The 17,354-nt window shown below is 36.2% G+C and overlaps 1 protein-coding gene across 1 annotated transcript in view; it reads left to right on the top strand.

Annotated features, from left to right (window-relative positions):
* MCHR2 (melanin concentrating hormone receptor 2) overlaps positions 1 to 17,354 on the top strand; it is a 60,135-nt gene that overhangs the window by 17,615 nt on the left and 25,166 nt on the right. The window contains exon 2 of the mRNA XM_001377724.4: positions 6,918 to 7,125. Coding sequence (XP_001377761.1) covers positions 6,944 to 7,125 — 182 coding nt within the window. The 5' untranslated portion in view covers positions 6,918 to 6,943. The remainder of the gene's footprint in view (positions 1 to 6,917; positions 7,126 to 17,354) is intronic.

The following is a 17,354-nucleotide window of genomic DNA, read 5'->3' as shown; positions in this document are numbered from 1 at the left end:
AAACAGAATTGAATGCTGCAAATTTTGATAAACAATCTTCTTCATCACATAGATGAGATGTTAGTTGTGATCTCTAGGTTAATGGGTTATATTTAACTTCCTTTCTTTGGTACAAAAGAATGCTAATGGTGGAGGGGTCTGGGAAGTGTGCTGAAATATCTGGGAAAATGAATAGAAAAACAAAAGTCATTATTGAAAAAATAAGAAGGGATCAAATATTAGTATATATAGTTGCCTAAGATATTGATGCTTGGTGTTGAAAAGGACTACCATTAAATTAAAATTGTTATTTCCAAGTTTAGAAGTGATCTATTAACCTATAAATCCATTAACCTTTCTTAAACATCCTTTGCAACTTCTCTGTAGTCATTAACTCTGTTGACTTCCCCCTGTTCCTGAATATACTCTCTTTTTTTTGACTTCTGTGATACTATTCTATTTTTTTGTATCACTTTTACTATTTGGCCAATTCTGATTTTTATGGATTTATTTTCTTCAATACTTTGTGCCTCTTTTACCAAACTATTAGTTCTCATGTAATAATTTTCTTACATTGTTCTCATTACATTTTGCCATTTTTGTTTTATTGCTCTTATTTGATTTTTAAATTTTTTACTCTTTTTCAAATCTCTAGATCTTTTAGGAATTATTGTTGGGCTCATGTCTAATCTATATTTTTCTTTGAGGCTTGCTTATAGATGTTTTCAAATCATTGTCTTCCTCTGAGTTTATATCTTGAGGTTTACTGTTGCCATCGCTTTGATAGGAAGGTTCTTATTTGTTGTTGTTAGCTAATTTTTCCAGCCTGTTTCTTGACTTGGAACTTTACATTAGGGTTAGGACATGTTCCTTTCTAATGGTGTAGGTCAGGGTATCTGGCCCGAGTTTTTGCCATTTGTGCCCTTCTACAGATTTCACAACTTAATGAAAGCTTCAAGCTTTCAATGTTTTCAACATGTTAACTAGGGAGATATCTGGCCACTGGCCTGCCTGGTCTATCCAGGTAGTGTTCCTGCTCCCTTGTGACCCCAACTAGTTCTCTCTCTGTCCTGGAACTAAGATCTGGAACTGGATAATGGGTAATAGAGCTTCAGGGTGCTAAAAGGCATTTAATTGCATTTTTCCTCACTTTCTTAGTGTGTAGTCATATGTAGTAGATATTTAATAACTTTTTGATTAATCTAATTGAATTGAAGTTTTACACAATTGCTTTTGTGTAAAGTTTCCCAATGCTAAATTACATAAATATATCAGCTTGAGAAAAACCAGAGTTGCAAATGCTATCTAGTCTCTAATCTTCTTCCTAAAGAATCAATATTTCTGTCACCCTAGTATCAAAAAGTATCTTTTCTAAGGTTTTTTACTTCTAAAAGTAAAGCATAAACCAAGATTTTAAGTTTAGTTGATTTCAAGTAATTACCTGCCCACAAGACTAGACTGATTATATAGCTGACTGTTCATTTGGATCCATTAATAATAAATAAGTTAGTACTAAGGAAAGACCAAAATTAAATGCTGAGTTTGATATAGTTCTGGAGGTATCCCTTTGCTAACCAACCAACATCTCTTTTTGGTATTTTGCCTTTCTAACCATTGATGGTCAATAATCTATTTTCAGAGCAAAGGTGATTAACTGTCCTTTCATTAGTCTCCCTGTAGTCAACAGAGGTGGGTAGAGCAGAGAACAATTCTATTGTCACCTGGAATGTTGCCTTTCTAGCTCTGAAAGATACTCTGATCTGATTCCTAGAACTAAAATCAGGGTTGTGCTTAACTAGCATGCCTCAAGTGCCTATCAATTGTTTAATTTTCAGGGTGAACACTTATACTTCCAGAATCAGCAAGTTACAAAGCAAGGTTGATTTATTGTTTTGTTGATTGAAAGTGTTAATAATGCAGATTAAACTTAAAAGTGGGGCCTACTTACGTTTCTGCTTCTCCTTCCCCCATTGTTGTAAAATATTTGTCAGCTTGCCACTAATAACCAGTGCCCTCTTGCTCATGTTTTCCAGCTTTGTGGATAGTTTGTGGCAGTATATTAAATTAATATACCATATAAATAAAATTTCATTAGTGGAAAGAACATTATAATTAGAGTTAAGAGGTTTTTTTGTTGTCGTCAATTTTAGTTGGGTTCAACTCTTTGTGACCCTATTTAAGGTTTTGGGGGGGCAAAGATAGCAAACTGGTTTTCCATTTTCTTCTCCAGTTCATTTTATAGATGAAGAAACTGAGGCAAGCAGGATTAAAACGACTGGCCCAGGGTCACACAGGTAGTTAAATGTCTGAGATCAGATTTGTACAGAGGAAGATGAGTCTTCCTATGTTGTGCTAGTCAAGATACCTCTGTGCAATTCCCAGGTTCTGTCATCACTAACAAAGCCTCAATTTTCCCACCTACAAAGTACAAATACAAATGATTCCACTACCTACCACAAAACTTTATTCTGGTGAAAGTATTTTGTAAATTTGTTTATTTTATTTTAATATATTTTAGTTATCTTGTTAAATATTTTCCAAATCTATTTTCTAATGTTTAAAATTATTTTTCTTTTATTTTGAGCTCCAACTTCTCTCCCTCCATCATGCCCCTCCACTATTCCTTGAGGAAGCAAGCAATAAAATAATGATTATATACATGAAGACATGCAAAGTGTATTTTCATATTAGCCACATTGTAAAAGAATATAAATCTTAAAGAACATCATAAATGTATTATTATTATATTAAAATGTCAGTGTCTTTAGTTATCAGAAACAATTTGATTACTAAGTATTGTGTAATCCAAGGTTATAAATAAGTTCTCTTTCAAGACTGTATTTAATGCCAGTAGTGGAGGTGCATGCCTGTAGTCTCTGTTGTTGGGGAGGCTGAGACTAGAGGATTACCCGAGTATTGGAGTTCTGAGGTCTAGGATGAGCTCTCAAGAAGGAGGAGCCATTAGGCTGCATCAAGGATGTGGCCCAACCTAGGTTGGAAGCAAAGGAGGCTGAAATTCCCCTGATGATGAGCAGTAGGGACAGGCCATGAGCTACCACCAAACTTCCAAGCTGAGCAAAAAAGGAAGACTAAGGCTCAAAAATAAAACAAAACAAGAAAACTACATCTTACATATTATATACAATTCTGGTCATAGAACTCCTAAATTTCTATTATTTTGATTGATTAACAATCCTATCATCACTATTGGCTGCTAACAGGAAAAAGGGAGATTATTCACTTAGTGGTCATTTTTAAAACATTTAGAAATGTGTGAAATATGTCACTGTGATGCAAATAAATTGAGCGTTTGCCTGCTCCTATGATTTATTCTCTGTCTTGCATCGCCCTTTGTCCTTTATTGTTTTTTTTCACTATTCAAATTTCTTAACACTTTTCTCTTTAAGAGAGAGAGACAGAGACAGAGAGACAGAAAGAGAGAGAGAGAGACAGAGAGACAGAGAGAGACAGAGAGAGACAGAGAGTGAGAGACACAGAGAGAGAGAAATAGACAGAGAGAGACAGAGAGTGAGAGACAGAGAGAGAGATAGAAAGAGACAGAGAGAGAGACAGAGAGAGAGACAGAGACAGAGAGAGAGAGACAGAGACAGAGAGAGAGAGACAGAGAGAGATACTTTTTAAATTCATTCCGCGTTCTGCTGGGCCTGGTCACAAAAAATGCATTTTTAATGTATGAAGATGTCAGTGTATACAGATGACTGATGTGAATCAGAATACATTAAGATGACATTGTCAGTCTTCTTCCTTAAGTACCAAGCTCATGAGCATAAATTTCCTTCTTTAAGGGAGTTTTTTTTTTAATCGGAAGCTGTTTAAGAGCAGGTTTGGAGTATGTAGGGTGTGGGAGAGACCCTAAAATAAATATCAAAACCTGGTATTAAGGAAAATGAGTCTTTCACTTTGAACTCTCAAAAAAAGTATTTGTTTCTTATTTCTCACTTTAAACTAGAGGGACAGTAATGTTAACAAGTGATTTCCATCCATAGGTTTTAAATTGATGTCAAAGTGAACAGAAAGAATTCCCCTTGCAAGATGATAACGATTTATCTTTTATAGAATTTTTATTAACTTAAAAGAATGCATCTTTTTTTCCAAGGTCTATTCCACATATAAAAATACTTCATTGATAGTTTGTTCCCTCTTTATTCTCTGGTCCACCTCAGCTTCCTTTCTAGGCATGCCCCATAATTTCTGAGGGCAAAGGAGATGGAAGGTTTGTAGAGGAAGGAATGGGTCTACAGACAGAAATTGGGGGGGAGGGGTTCCAATGAAACCCTAAGAATAGTTACAAGATTTTAAAAAATGTAAATAACTAGAGAGTCGAGGATGGAAGCAACTTTAAATGCAATCTGAGCATCCTCAAGTGGAGAAATGCCACAAATTTTCCAATGCAAACATTCATGGCTATGTCAAAGAGATATAACATTGGAAGATATGGTTGAAGAGCTAACAATCAAGGCTTCACTGGGATGCCTCATAAACATCTTAAACCAAGATGCCCAGTATTTTTTCTCCAAATCCATTCTTCATTTCTACTTCCTCCTTTTAGTCAATGGCAACACCATCCTTCCAGTCATCCTCTGGATGTCATTCTTGATTCTTCCTCCTCTCTAAACCTCTTGCACATGTCTTGTTGGTCCCACTCTTGCATATTGATCCCTTCTGTTCACTTAGTTTCACTTAATCTCTCAAGAGATTATGGGCTTTTTCAGTAGCATCCCAAATGGTTTATCTTATTTTATTTTCTCCCCACCTTGAACCCATTTTTTCCAAATTCTATACCAAACTAATATTTATAAAAGATAGATCTGACACATCTTGCCCATGGAGGAAAAAAAACTTTCAATGACTCTCTTGCTTCTAGAATAAAATTCTTCTGTTTGGGCATTGCATACCTTCTCTAATCTGACTCCCAAATGTCTTTTCAGACTTTTTCAAATTTCTTTCCTTGCTGCTCTTTTCTTTTCAGTCAAACTATCCTGCTACCTATACCCCATATATGGCACCCCATTTCTCTCATCTGTACCTTTGCACCAATCTGCTCTGGCCTCTGGAATTCACTTCTTCCTCATTTTCACCTCATCAAATTCCTAACTACCTTAAAACCTAGTTCTTAAACTAGGATCTATATCCCAAGGTCCTATGAATAATTTTAAAGAGTCCATGATTTTGGAGAGGAAAAATTATATTTTTGTTTCCACTAACCTCCAACTGAAATTTAGCATTTCCTTTGATTATAGATTTTTTTTTAAAAAGTGCCATTCTAAAGAGGGGTCCATGGACTTCTCCAGATGACTAGTGCTGCCCAAGACACACTCAAAAGCTTAAGAATCATTCCTTTAAAACATAGCTCAAATGTCTCCTCTGAGACAATGGCCTTCTTGTTGCCTCTAATTATCAGCTCTCTGTCCTTCTTGCAACTCTTTAAATATTTAAATCTGTTTATCTGTGGATTTGTGGTGTCCCCCAGGAGAATGTAGAGTCCCTGAGGGATGGGACTACTTCATTTTGTCATGGTATCACACAAACACAGTGCCTTGCACATTAATTTAATACTATTTGGTGAATTAATTTGAATGAATGGAATGAGAGAAGTATAATACACAAAAAGAAATATGGGAAAAGAGGAATTTATCTTTTAAAATTTTTCCACTTTTGTTAGAAAGAAATTAGTAACAAAATAGATTCAACTTGAAAGTCTTAAACATAACACTCATATCTTATTTTTAATGAAACGCTAAGCAGCAAAAAGTGTCATAGTCACATAACTTCAGGCTATATTTGGGGAAAGCTGAGGTTCTAGAGTACATAATGATGATATGGTAGGTAATTAAAATGCCCATACATAATTCTTTAGGAAAATTTGGATACATCTTTATTTGAGTTGTCATTTCTGAGAATATATAATAATATGCCACACACAAAAGTCACTCCCAAATAATATAACTTTGACTGAGCAGACTGTATTTAATACCAAGTAAAGTGCCTGACATATAATGGGTTCTTAAGAAATGCTTATTGGTTGATTATTTTAAACTCTTAGAGTTAATAAAGAGCTTTTAGAAATGATATTTCTGGTTGCTGGTGTATATCTCACTTTGAATTATTATAAAAATGTATAACAAAAGTGCTCTTAAACTATAATTTTGTGTCTACAATTTTCCCTTAGTGGCTTAGTCAAAGCGATGCTAAAACAAATTCATAGCTTTAAAAAATCATATGGGTGGTTTCAAACAACCACGTATTTTCTGTCTGTGAAACACCATCTTTGTGATTAAATTAAGTCAATGCCAAAATCTTGTCAGTTTGGACAAGAAGTCAATCAATATCCACATACTTTGTCCTTGCAATAAATGCCTGACAATAGATTTGGGTGAAATATTGCCTAAATTAGTTTTGTTTTGGCATCATGAAGCAGAAATAGATTAAAGTTATCAAAGCCAATGGCTGCCCTAAGTGGAAAAAAAGTGTTGAAATATCAAATCTGGCCTCAGACACTTCCTAGCTATGTGACCCTGGGCAAGTCACTTGACCCCCATTGCCTAGTCCTTACCACTCTTCTACCTTGGAACCAATACACAGTATCGATTTGAATAAATGAGTTTGGCCTTAAAATGTAGAAGAAATTAATCTGAGTAAACAAAAAGATCAATAGAAAAAAGGGAATATGAATTGAAATTTATGTTATCTGACACTAACTTCCAGTTAATTAAATGAATTTTTCTTTTTTATCCAAATTTGGTTGAGGAAATGTTTTCCAAATGTTTCTTACTTACCCTTACCATGCCCCCATCATGTGTTAGAATATAACTCTCAACTTAGTTTTTTAAGCATTCAGTATTAAAAAGTGAAAGATTGACATTATATATATATTGCAACATTCAGTAAATAATTCACTTTTTCTGTTGCTGTTCCAGCTTTAGCTGCCGGAAGTTCATGAAGGATGAATTCATTTCAGCCCTCTTTTTGGAACACCACCTCCATCCCTTTGAACCTCTCCCAGATCAGAGAGTTCTCTTACCAAAGCATCAGTACAGCAGAGACCATCATCCTTCCTTCCTTGATTGGAATTCTCTGTTCCACAGGCCTAGTAGGCAATATTCTCATTGTGTTCACTATAATAAGGTATGAAAATACATTTAAGGCCTCATTTCTTTTCTTTCTTAATAGCTTTAAACTGTGATCTCAAAACAAGACTTTCTTCCCACAGTTTTGAACTTAACGCATTAAAGCCTTTCAAATATTTCCTAAAATACTAGGTCAACTTTTTAGGCAGTAAAACTATATCAGGTAAGTATAGCAGCTAAGACTCTATCTGCTTCTCATACATAACTTGGGGGCACAAAATCATATGCAATGTGTACTGATGATTTTCTAAAGGAGTCAAAGTTGAAGCATCTTTAATACATAAGCAAATTGTGAAACTGAAACATTATGCTACTTTACATTGAATCTGACTCATACCTCATTAGAGCTCTAAGAAAGTGAAGTCTATGATAGAAGGCTATGATAGACAAGTGAAACTCTGGCAAATACTACCAAGCTGAGAAGACGTCTCTCAGGACAGACCAGGTGACAGACTACATGCCAGGAATCTCTAAACCAGCATAAATAAATTTGAAGCGACACATTACTGAAAGGTTGGTTGCCAGAGGAATGCATTTTTTTAAACTCTAAAAAACAACCTACTAAGGCTATGGATTTTTCAAGGATGAAGTTCTCAGGAGGATGGAATCACCGATCTCCAAAGCACATAGTCTGGCTACCCATCAGACTTTAAAGAAGAGTCACTAGAGAATTTCTCCCTAAAGAAAAATCTTCATCTGAGTAGTAGATTCAAAACTGAGATAATTATCAACTCTATACACTGAAAACAGACATATGCCTTCTGGTCTCTAGAGGATACAAGGCTACCAGATGGTTGACTTTCCCTTTTAGTTAAAACTATCTCAATATAAGCCTATGAGAACCTCCTGCAACTATTAAACTAACTTCTCATTATATTCTCAAATCCTCTCTCCCTAAATTAATTTTGGTTTTCTATTCCTCTCAAACCAAAATTCAGCCAAGTGTCTATGGAATTATAAAAATTCCTTGGTTTGCAGAAAAGCAATCTTTCCACCTCAGTGAATTTATCAGCTTAAAGTTCACTTTATTCTCTTTTTGCTTAATTAGCATTTCTTATCAAAAACCTAGTTCTGCCTCTTTCTAACTATGTTACTTAAGACAAACAACTTAAACTTAAAGTTTCAGTTTCTTTAATCTTTAAGAATTAAGAGAGTTTTACTAGGTGATTTTTAAGATCCCTCTAATCTCTAAAATTCCTATTTTATCTAATCTAATCCCCACCTTTTCCATGACATACCATCCTATTCTATCTATAATTCTTTAGCCTTTCTGGACTTTGGTTAGAACCAGAGACAAGAAAGGCAGTGTTGTCTAGTGGACAGGGAGCTGTTCTTAGAGAAAGTGGAGGATTTAGATGAGCTAACTTTGGATACTGGACAAAAATGGGGCAGCTAGGATTTGTGATCCTGGGAAAAACGTTTAATTTCTCTGAGCCTGAATTTCCTCATCTGTAAAACTGAAGGATCTGAACTTTTTGAACTTGAATGTCCCATCGAGCTTAAAATCTATAAATCATGAATGATTTTCTTTTAACTCTTCTATGAGTATGATCAGGATCTGCTACAGTCATCCACCTATTCTCTTGGGATCTTTGCCCATGTTTAAATGTTCAGGATCACAGATCTATCTAAATGATGATCTAGTTCATTTTACCCCTTGATTTGGATCACTGCACAACTAATTATGGAGCAGTGAGTCATTAATAGCCTTTCACTGTATGCTTTCCCACGCCAATTGCCACTGCCTTGACTGAGTCAATCAGTTACACTGAAATAGCCAAAGATTTCACACCTTCTCCAATAAGCCTCTCTTATCACTCAGAATGCCTTAGAAACTCATACTTCTATCATCCCTGAAGTGTTAATGTTGCTATTGTTTGGAAAGTGGCTTCTCTAGACTTTCAGAAAGTTTGTTAATAACATCTGAAAATTAGTTCATGAGATGTCCAAGAAATGCTAGTAATCCAAATTCAGTAAAGATACATTCTGAAATGGTGCTAGTAAATTGAAATTTCAAAAATCAAACTCTACTTTCCCACTAATTTAAATTAAAATTAAAGTTAAGGAGCCCCAGTTCTGCTGTGACTGACATAGTATATTTATTGTCTCACTTAAAAGAACCTGCCCCCCTTCACATTTTTATGTACTATTTAATCATCAACAACTGAAAAATCTGACAAATTTTCTTATAAAGGATTTGATCATACATTTCACGTGAAGTACTAACTAAAAATTCATCTTCCCATTTTCAAAATATGGAAATCATTGCCAAGAGGAGGAAAGCAATCATTTCTGAAAACAGCTACATAATAAATTGAATAAATATTTATTAAGTGCCTACTAGAAGCTCTGGATTTTGCTATATGACAACTAGGTGGAACAAAAGAATTTGAGTATCAGTGTGAAGATCACAATCTAGTTAGAAAGTCAAGATTTACACACATAAAGTTATTTGAGAGCAATACAATAGAGAAAATAACCAAGTATAAAATGAAACATAGGGGGAATGATTGTTATGAAAGGTCACAAAAAAGATAGTGTCCAAGATGGAATTCATGACAGAGGTAAGACTTGAAAAGGGCCTTCAAGAACATGTAGGTGGAAAGGAGAGGGGAAAGCATTTTAGGACATTCCAGAAAGGGGACCAGTTCAAAGAAATACATGCAGGTGGGAATATGCTTGGTAAATAAAGGGGATGACTATTAGATGAGCAACCTGAATGGAGCAGAGAATATATTTTGGAGTATTTGTTATTGTTACAAGGGAATCACTTTAAAAGACTGATATATATTAATTTAAGGTCGCCAAGGAATCAGCTATGTAATTCCTAAATGAAAAACTCAAGTCAGCCGTCAGCCTTTTTTTGGAGTTTAATTACAATAGGAGCAAGAAAGGAATTAGAGATATATATAGAGAGAGAAAGGGGAGAGAAGGGAATAGGGCTTAAATACCCCTTCTGTTTAGGCTGGGCCAAAAGGCCCAAGCCTTTAGATAGCTGGGGCAAAGAAAAGAGATCAGTCCCTTTCACTCACGTGTCCAAAATGGAGAAACAGTCTCAGAGGCCCCCACCTTCAGCTTCCTTCAGAGCAAGCTTCCTCAGAGCCCAGGAACCACACCGACCAAAAACTCAATCCTCCCCCTCTCAGTCTCCAGACCCTCCTATCTTTAAGGACACCATCCAAGTTGCCTCCCCTCAGTCCTCACATCTACCAATCACTCTTCATCAATTTCCCTGTCAATGGAGGCTCTCGCTTAACCCAGGACCGCCCAGAGGTTTCTGGCTTTTGCACATGTCTTTTGAAGGTCATATTTTTCAAATGATTAAATCTATACTCCTTTGCTACAGCCCTTTCTAAATCCTGTTAACTTGAGTATGGTAGAGATTGGAATAATTAAATTTTGATCTAGGCTGCAGCCCTTACTCAATCCTATTAGGACTGAATAGGGTGGAGATTGATTCCAAGTATCTCCATTGTATCAATTCTAAATCAATCAAGACTCAAAGAAATTCCTGTTCTATGCTTAAGCATAGGTCAAAGTCCTTTCCATTGTTCAGCAAAGGGTTTCTGTCCTAAAGTAATCTTAAGAAGGGAAGAGAAGGAACCTCCCATGCCAATGGAGTTCCCATTCCAATAGACTATCAGTAAGAAATTTTCCAAGTATGAAATATCCCAATGGTGAAATTTTCAACAATTATAAGTCTAAGGAAATTTGAGGTTTACATTATTCAGTTATTCAGTCACATTCAACAGTTTGTGACCCTGTGAACCATACTGTCTGTGGAATTTTCTTGGCAAAGTTACTGGAGTGGTTTGCCATTTCCTTCTCCAGCTCATTTTATAGATGAGGAAACTGAAGCCTAGCATAAACAGGCAAAACCAAGACGACAGAGTAGAGGTAAAGAAAGCTCACACTCCTCTGAGAATCTTCTCAACAAGCCAAAAAATAAATAACGCTACAAAACAAATACTGGAGACACAGAACCAGCAAGGGGAGAGTGAAGCAACTTTCCTGCAGAAAACAACTTGAAAGATGGGCAGAGAAGGTCTAGTTCACTGGAGCAAGAGAGCAACACAGCTGACAGCAAAGCCACAACAAAGAGTAAGCCCTCTATTCAACCCCACACCTACCTCTCCTTTGAGACCCTAAGACACTGCCTACAACAGAGCACCCTACATCCACCTCTTGAGGTTCCAACCCCTTGTACAAGCCTCCAGGGAGACCCCAAACCCTAGTGCAAGCCAGTCCACAGTGCCTTATTGGTAAAAGCCCAAGAAGAGGCCCAGTATCCCTGGCCAAGCTAGCAGTGAGGTCCCAAACCCCATTGCTAGGCAATTCAAAATACTCCTAGTTGGTATAAGCGCATAGCCCCTACCCAGGCCTAAGGTGAGGCCCTGAACCCCAGCACAAGATACCTCACAGTGCCCTAGGCCCTGCATGCCATTAGCAATCTCTAGGGGAGACTGAATCAGAGGCAGAAAGTGGCTTTCAGAGTACCCAGCACACAGGCCATCACATCACCTTGCAAGAACTGAAACCTGCAGAACACCAGAACTAGAGCTGAGGGTAGCAGCAAGGAAAAACAGAAGGAAAAAAAGGGAAAAAGTTTCAGAGAGTTCCCCATTTACTCTGAGAACAAATTCCACCTTTAAGATAAAAATAAGGTGGGTTTTTTTTTTGAAAGGCTAGAAAAAATTAGCAAAATAAAAAAAAAACCCATAGAAAAAAATTTATGGAGACAAAAGAAGAGCAAGGCACAGACCCAGAAGGTGACAGAAAAATCAAGGCATCTACATGAAAAACTTTAAAGAAATATGTGAATTGGTCTCAGGATCTGGAAGAATTCATAAATCAAATAAGAGAGACAGAGGAAAAATGGGAAAAAGAAATGAAAGCAATACAAAGCAGAATTGTCCAAATGGAAAAAGAGGCATAAAAATCAAATGAAGAAAAAAGGTTTTTTTTTAAAAATTACAAGTGACCAAAGTGGAAAAGTATGTTTTAAAGTTCATGAAAGAAAAACATTTCTTAAAATTTAGTAGTAAGGGAATAAGATGGGGTTGGGGAGGTAGAATAATAGAAGGGAGGAAGACTTAGCTACTCTCAGCAATACAATGATCCAGGATAATTCCAAAGGAACTATCACAAAGAATGATTTCCACCTCCAGTGAAATAACTATTAAAGTCAGAATGCAGATCAAAGCATACAATTTTTAACGTTAGTTTATTTGTGTTTCTATTTGGTGGTTTTGGTTCCATATAAGTATTCTCTTAGAATAATTACAAATATGGAAGTATGTTTTACATGATAATACATAACTCAGATCAAATGACTCTCCATCTCTGAGAGGGTAGAGGGAAGTCAAAGACGCAGAAAATTTGGATCTTATAATTTTGGGTAATATAGGCTGAAAATTATTATGTTTAATTGGGAAAATGAAATATCTTAATTTTTTTTAACTGAAACAAACAGACCTTAAGTAATTTGCCCGAGGATGCACAGCTAGTAAGTGTCTGAGTCTGGATTTAAACTTAGGTCTTTCTGACTCATATTTTGGGGTATTATTATTATTATTGTAGTCTCTCGGTAACCGAGGATGACGATTGTTTTTGTGAGTTTTTGTGCACAAAGATACTTGTGCATGAAGATTTAAGTGAAAAAGTCAGTGCACAGAGACAGTCCCACTCTCTCGGCATTGGAAGCCTGGGTCCATTGGCACTAAAAGTTGTTACATCAGGAGACTTCCTCAGCTGCTTTGGGTGGCCGTGTTGTTCTTTGTGCTCCAACACGCCCTAAGCACTCCACAGTGCTTTGCTGCGTTGCCATCTCAGCCGTTGAACCTTCTTGTTGGTTTCTTCCGCCTGTTCAGCCGAAACAGTCTTCACATGCTGGGTGAGCAAAGCCCTGGTTCACCAGGGGTCGATGACCTGATGGCTACCCTCACAAGGTTTAGCCGGCCTGTCAAAACCGTTGCCTGGGGTGTGGCCGCTGCTGCATTCTAGCAGCTATATTTTGGGGTACAGTAAGTAATAAATAAGGCCAGCCAAAGGCAAAGCTAAAGTCAGAAGCTGTCTTTGGTATTCTTTTACATAGTCATGGACATAGTCATGTGCAAAGGTAGAAGGAACCTTAAAAACTATCAAGTCTAAGTCTTTTGTTTTATTTTATTTTTTTGTCATACTAGTCATTGTAGTAAGAGCAAACTCATACATAACCTTCCATACTAGTCATTGTAGTAAAAGCAAACTCATACAATACATAACGAAAATCCCAAAATAAAGCCATAAATACACTGATATAAAAGATGGCTCCAACTATTTCTCTGGAGGTGGATAGCATTCTGTGTCATATGTCTTTCAGGATTGTCCCAGACCTTTTGCTGAGAGTAGCCAAGTTTTCACAGATAATCATCATCCAATATTGTTGTTGCCCTGTATGTTCTCAGAGTTCCATTTTGCTCTGCATCAGTTCCAGATTTTTCTAGAATCATCTTGCTTATAATTTCTTATAGCACAGTAGTATTCCATTACTAATGTTTCCCACAATTTGTTCAGCTATTCCCCAATTGATGGACATTCTTTCAATTTCTCATTCTTTGCCACCACAAAAAAAGCAGCTATAAATATTTTTGCACGAGTAAGACTTTCCCCCTTTTTTATTATTTCTTTGGAATACAGATCCAGTACAGGATCAAAAGGTATGCACAATTTTATAGCCCTTTGTTCATAGTTCCAAATTGCCCGCCAGAATGGTTGGATCAGTTCACAACTCCACCAACAATGCATTAGTGTCCCAATTTTTCCACAAGTCATCCAATATTTCCCACTTTCCTTTACTGTCATATTGGCCAATCTAATAGGTGTGAAGTGGTACTTCAGCATTGTTTAAATTTGAATTTCTCTAATCAAGAGTGATTTAGAACATTTTTTCATATGATTATTGATAGTTTTGATTTCTTCATCTGAAAATTACTTGTTCATACTCTTTGACCATTTGTTAATTGAGGAATGGTTTGTATTCTTATAAATTTGACTTGGTTCTTTACAAATTTGAGAAATTAGACCTTTATCAGAAAAATTTGTTATAAACAATTTTGCCCATTTTGTTGTTTCCCTTCTAATCTTGGTTGAATTAGTTTTGTTTGTCCAAAATAAGACCTTTATTTTACAGAAGAAACTGAGGCAAAGTGATTTGCTAAGATCACACAACAGGTAAGTGTCAATCTCTTCTCCTATCCTAAACAAACTCTTACCTAATTCACATTTGGCCTACCTCTACCAGGAGTATTTAAAGTTTTAATAAATATATCTTGAATGCTGGAAAGTTTAAAGGAATGACTGTTTAATGGTAGAATTTTAAGGTCCACACCATAACAAACTGATGGGATGATTATTTTGGCCATAGGGCTTTTCTGACATGTTCTATCCCATCAGGATTAGGTAACTCTCTATTCTTCTTACCCTTAAAACTAGCTGTAGAGATATAGTTAGAAGAAAGTAATGAACACAGAAAGTGAATTCTCTAATAAAAACCAATCCTGAACTAATGAGACATAGAAGCATGATGACTCCAAATGGAGTAAAGAATTGCTTAGCCAAGAGAACACTTGAATCCATATATTGATTGTTTTTATTCTTGTTAAAATCTCTCTTTTCTTCACCTCATCCTTATTTGATGGTTTCACTAGAAAAGAGCCAGCTTTTTTAGCTAAAGAAATATTAAGCCAGTTTTCTAAATGAATGCTTCAATCTCCCAAGTGGCATATTAAAACAACTTAATGCTCATCTTTTATTGCTAGATATTTAGCTAATGCTGTATTTTTGTAAAGTGCTCTATTATACTTTTTATCTTGTTAGGCATTCTTATCTCTGAATTGAAAAATATTAAATCTATTTGAATATGAGAAAATAAATTTCACATTTACACATAAGTAATTAAATTAGAAAGATGGAAAACAATGGACCCATAAGTTAGAAGGAGAAATGATAAACTTAGAATATATACCTGTTTTTACCAAAAGAACACTAGAACTATGTATGGGGAACTGAACTGAAATAATGACAAACTGAAGGGTGATGGGATTTAAGATTAAAGGCCACTGAGTTCAACTGTAAATTACAGATGATGAAATTAAGATTTTAAGTGACTGATCCAGGGTCACACAGCTGTTGAGTGTCCAAGGTAGGAATTTGACCCCAGATCTTCTGACTCCAAGTCCAGAACTCTATCCAGTATGCCACATAACCTATTAAGACACATCATGGCATAGCAGATTGTGAGAATTAAAATTAATATACAATAACTCAAGTATTATATTTATAAACTTTATTAAAATAAAAACTAGTGTTAAAAAGGAGCTAACTCAAGCTGAAATCTTGAGAAAGAAGAGAAAGAGGGAGGAATCCCAATAACATAAAAATGCAAACATAAATTAAGGGAAAAGGATGCTGGGAAATACTAATGGAATTCTGGGGAATGTAGTCCTGGGGTTCAAGATTTTCCAACTAACCAAGATAGAGTAACTATACTTGGTAGAACTAGAAGACCTAGTCTCAAATCTCAACCCAGATACTTACCAGAGAGGTGACCCAGCACAAATCACTTAACCTCTCTGTAAAGAGTAAGTAGACTAGAAAGGTAGAACAGGGCTAGATGATAAAGCAAATACTAATGATACAGAGAGGTCAGCTGGGTGGTAGAGTGGATAGACCACCAGGCTTGGAACCAGGAAGGCTCCTCTTCCTCAGAACAAATCTCATCCCAAATACTTACTACCTATATGAACCTGGGCAAGTCATTTAATCATGTTTGCCTCAGTTTCTTCAATTATAAAATAATCCAGAGAAGGAAATAGCAAACTACCCAAGTATCTCTGCCAAGAAAACTCCAAATGGGTCACAAAAAGTTGGACACAACTGAAATGACTAATCAACAACCACTTCAAACAACTCCCAACAATTTATCACATTAAGTCATAATAGGGTTAGAATCGATCCTTGCATTAGTGGAAGGGCAAATAAAATTCCTCGTCCTAATGAAATCACTGATCCATCTTTCACTCCCATAATATTCTAACAACAATCATGTGTCCAGTGAGTCACTTTCAGAAGAGGAAAAAATGGGATCGTCATTTTCTTTCGTGTAACTACAAGGGAAAGAGACAGATTCTTTGAGTCACACATGAAAAAGACGTTGTCTTAAGGCCATTTATGTGTAGCTGTACAAAGTATAACTTCAGTCAGATATAGAGCAGTGATAGAAGAAAATCAGTCCAGAAAATGCAAGGGTCATAAGATTAAAGATTAGTGGCTGCTGAGTTCAACCATGCTATATATTACCTATGACAAAAATGAGATTTCAGAGAATATAAGGAGATACTTGGTCCTATTTTAATACATGCATGCACTCATGTATGTGTGTATATCGTGTATATGTATGCTATATACCTATTTTGGTATACATGCATGTTCACACGTGTATAAACTTTTTTTCTTCCTCTTCTATGTGACCTAGTAATAGACAAATTTAGTCTACTGAGTCAGAAGACATCCTTAGCAAAATTGTGAAGGCAGCCAAGTTTTTCTTCAGTAGCCCACATCTTCCTCTTTCTTAGACCCTCTATCATGACCTGGCATCTTGTCCCCTGCTGGCCCTCACCCCAACCTTCCTAAGTTAACCTTCTCTGTAATACTGTGACATATCCTGACTTTAATACTCTAGTCCAATCACCTAACCCCCCAGTGCTCTAGATAATTCTCTAATACTAAAAATTGCAGAAGAACTGCTAACCTGCATTGATAAAAGGAGTTTTCTCATCCAGGAATTCCCTGTTTCAAACAAGCAATAGACATTTATTTAGTTACTATAATGGCTTATTATATTAACATTTACCACTACTGTATGGCAGGCACTGTGCTAAGCATTGGGGTGACAGAGAGAAAAAAATGGTCCCTTCGCTCAAGGAACTTTTAATCTAATAGAGGAGACAGTGTGCAAACAAATATATGGGATTAAGCAGTATACAGGATTAATAGGAAATAATGAACAAAAGGAAGGAATTGAATCCTGTAGACGGTGGGATTCTAGTTGGGATTTAAAGAAAGCCATGGAAGTCAGCAAGTGGTGTGGAGGAGGGGGAGCATTCCAGGCAAGGGGGACAGCCAGAGAAAAGGCTGGGAGCCAAGAGATGAGGTATCTTCTTTGTGGAATCTTCAGGAGGCTAGTGC

The sequence above is a fragment of the Monodelphis domestica genome, chromosome 2, assembly GCF_027887165.1.
Source record: "Monodelphis domestica isolate mMonDom1 chromosome 2, mMonDom1.pri, whole genome shotgun sequence".
In the NCBI taxonomy this organism is placed as follows: Eukaryota; Metazoa; Chordata; class Mammalia; order Didelphimorphia; family Didelphidae; genus Monodelphis; species Monodelphis domestica.
This window is presented reverse-complemented; position numbering and strand designations above follow the sequence as displayed.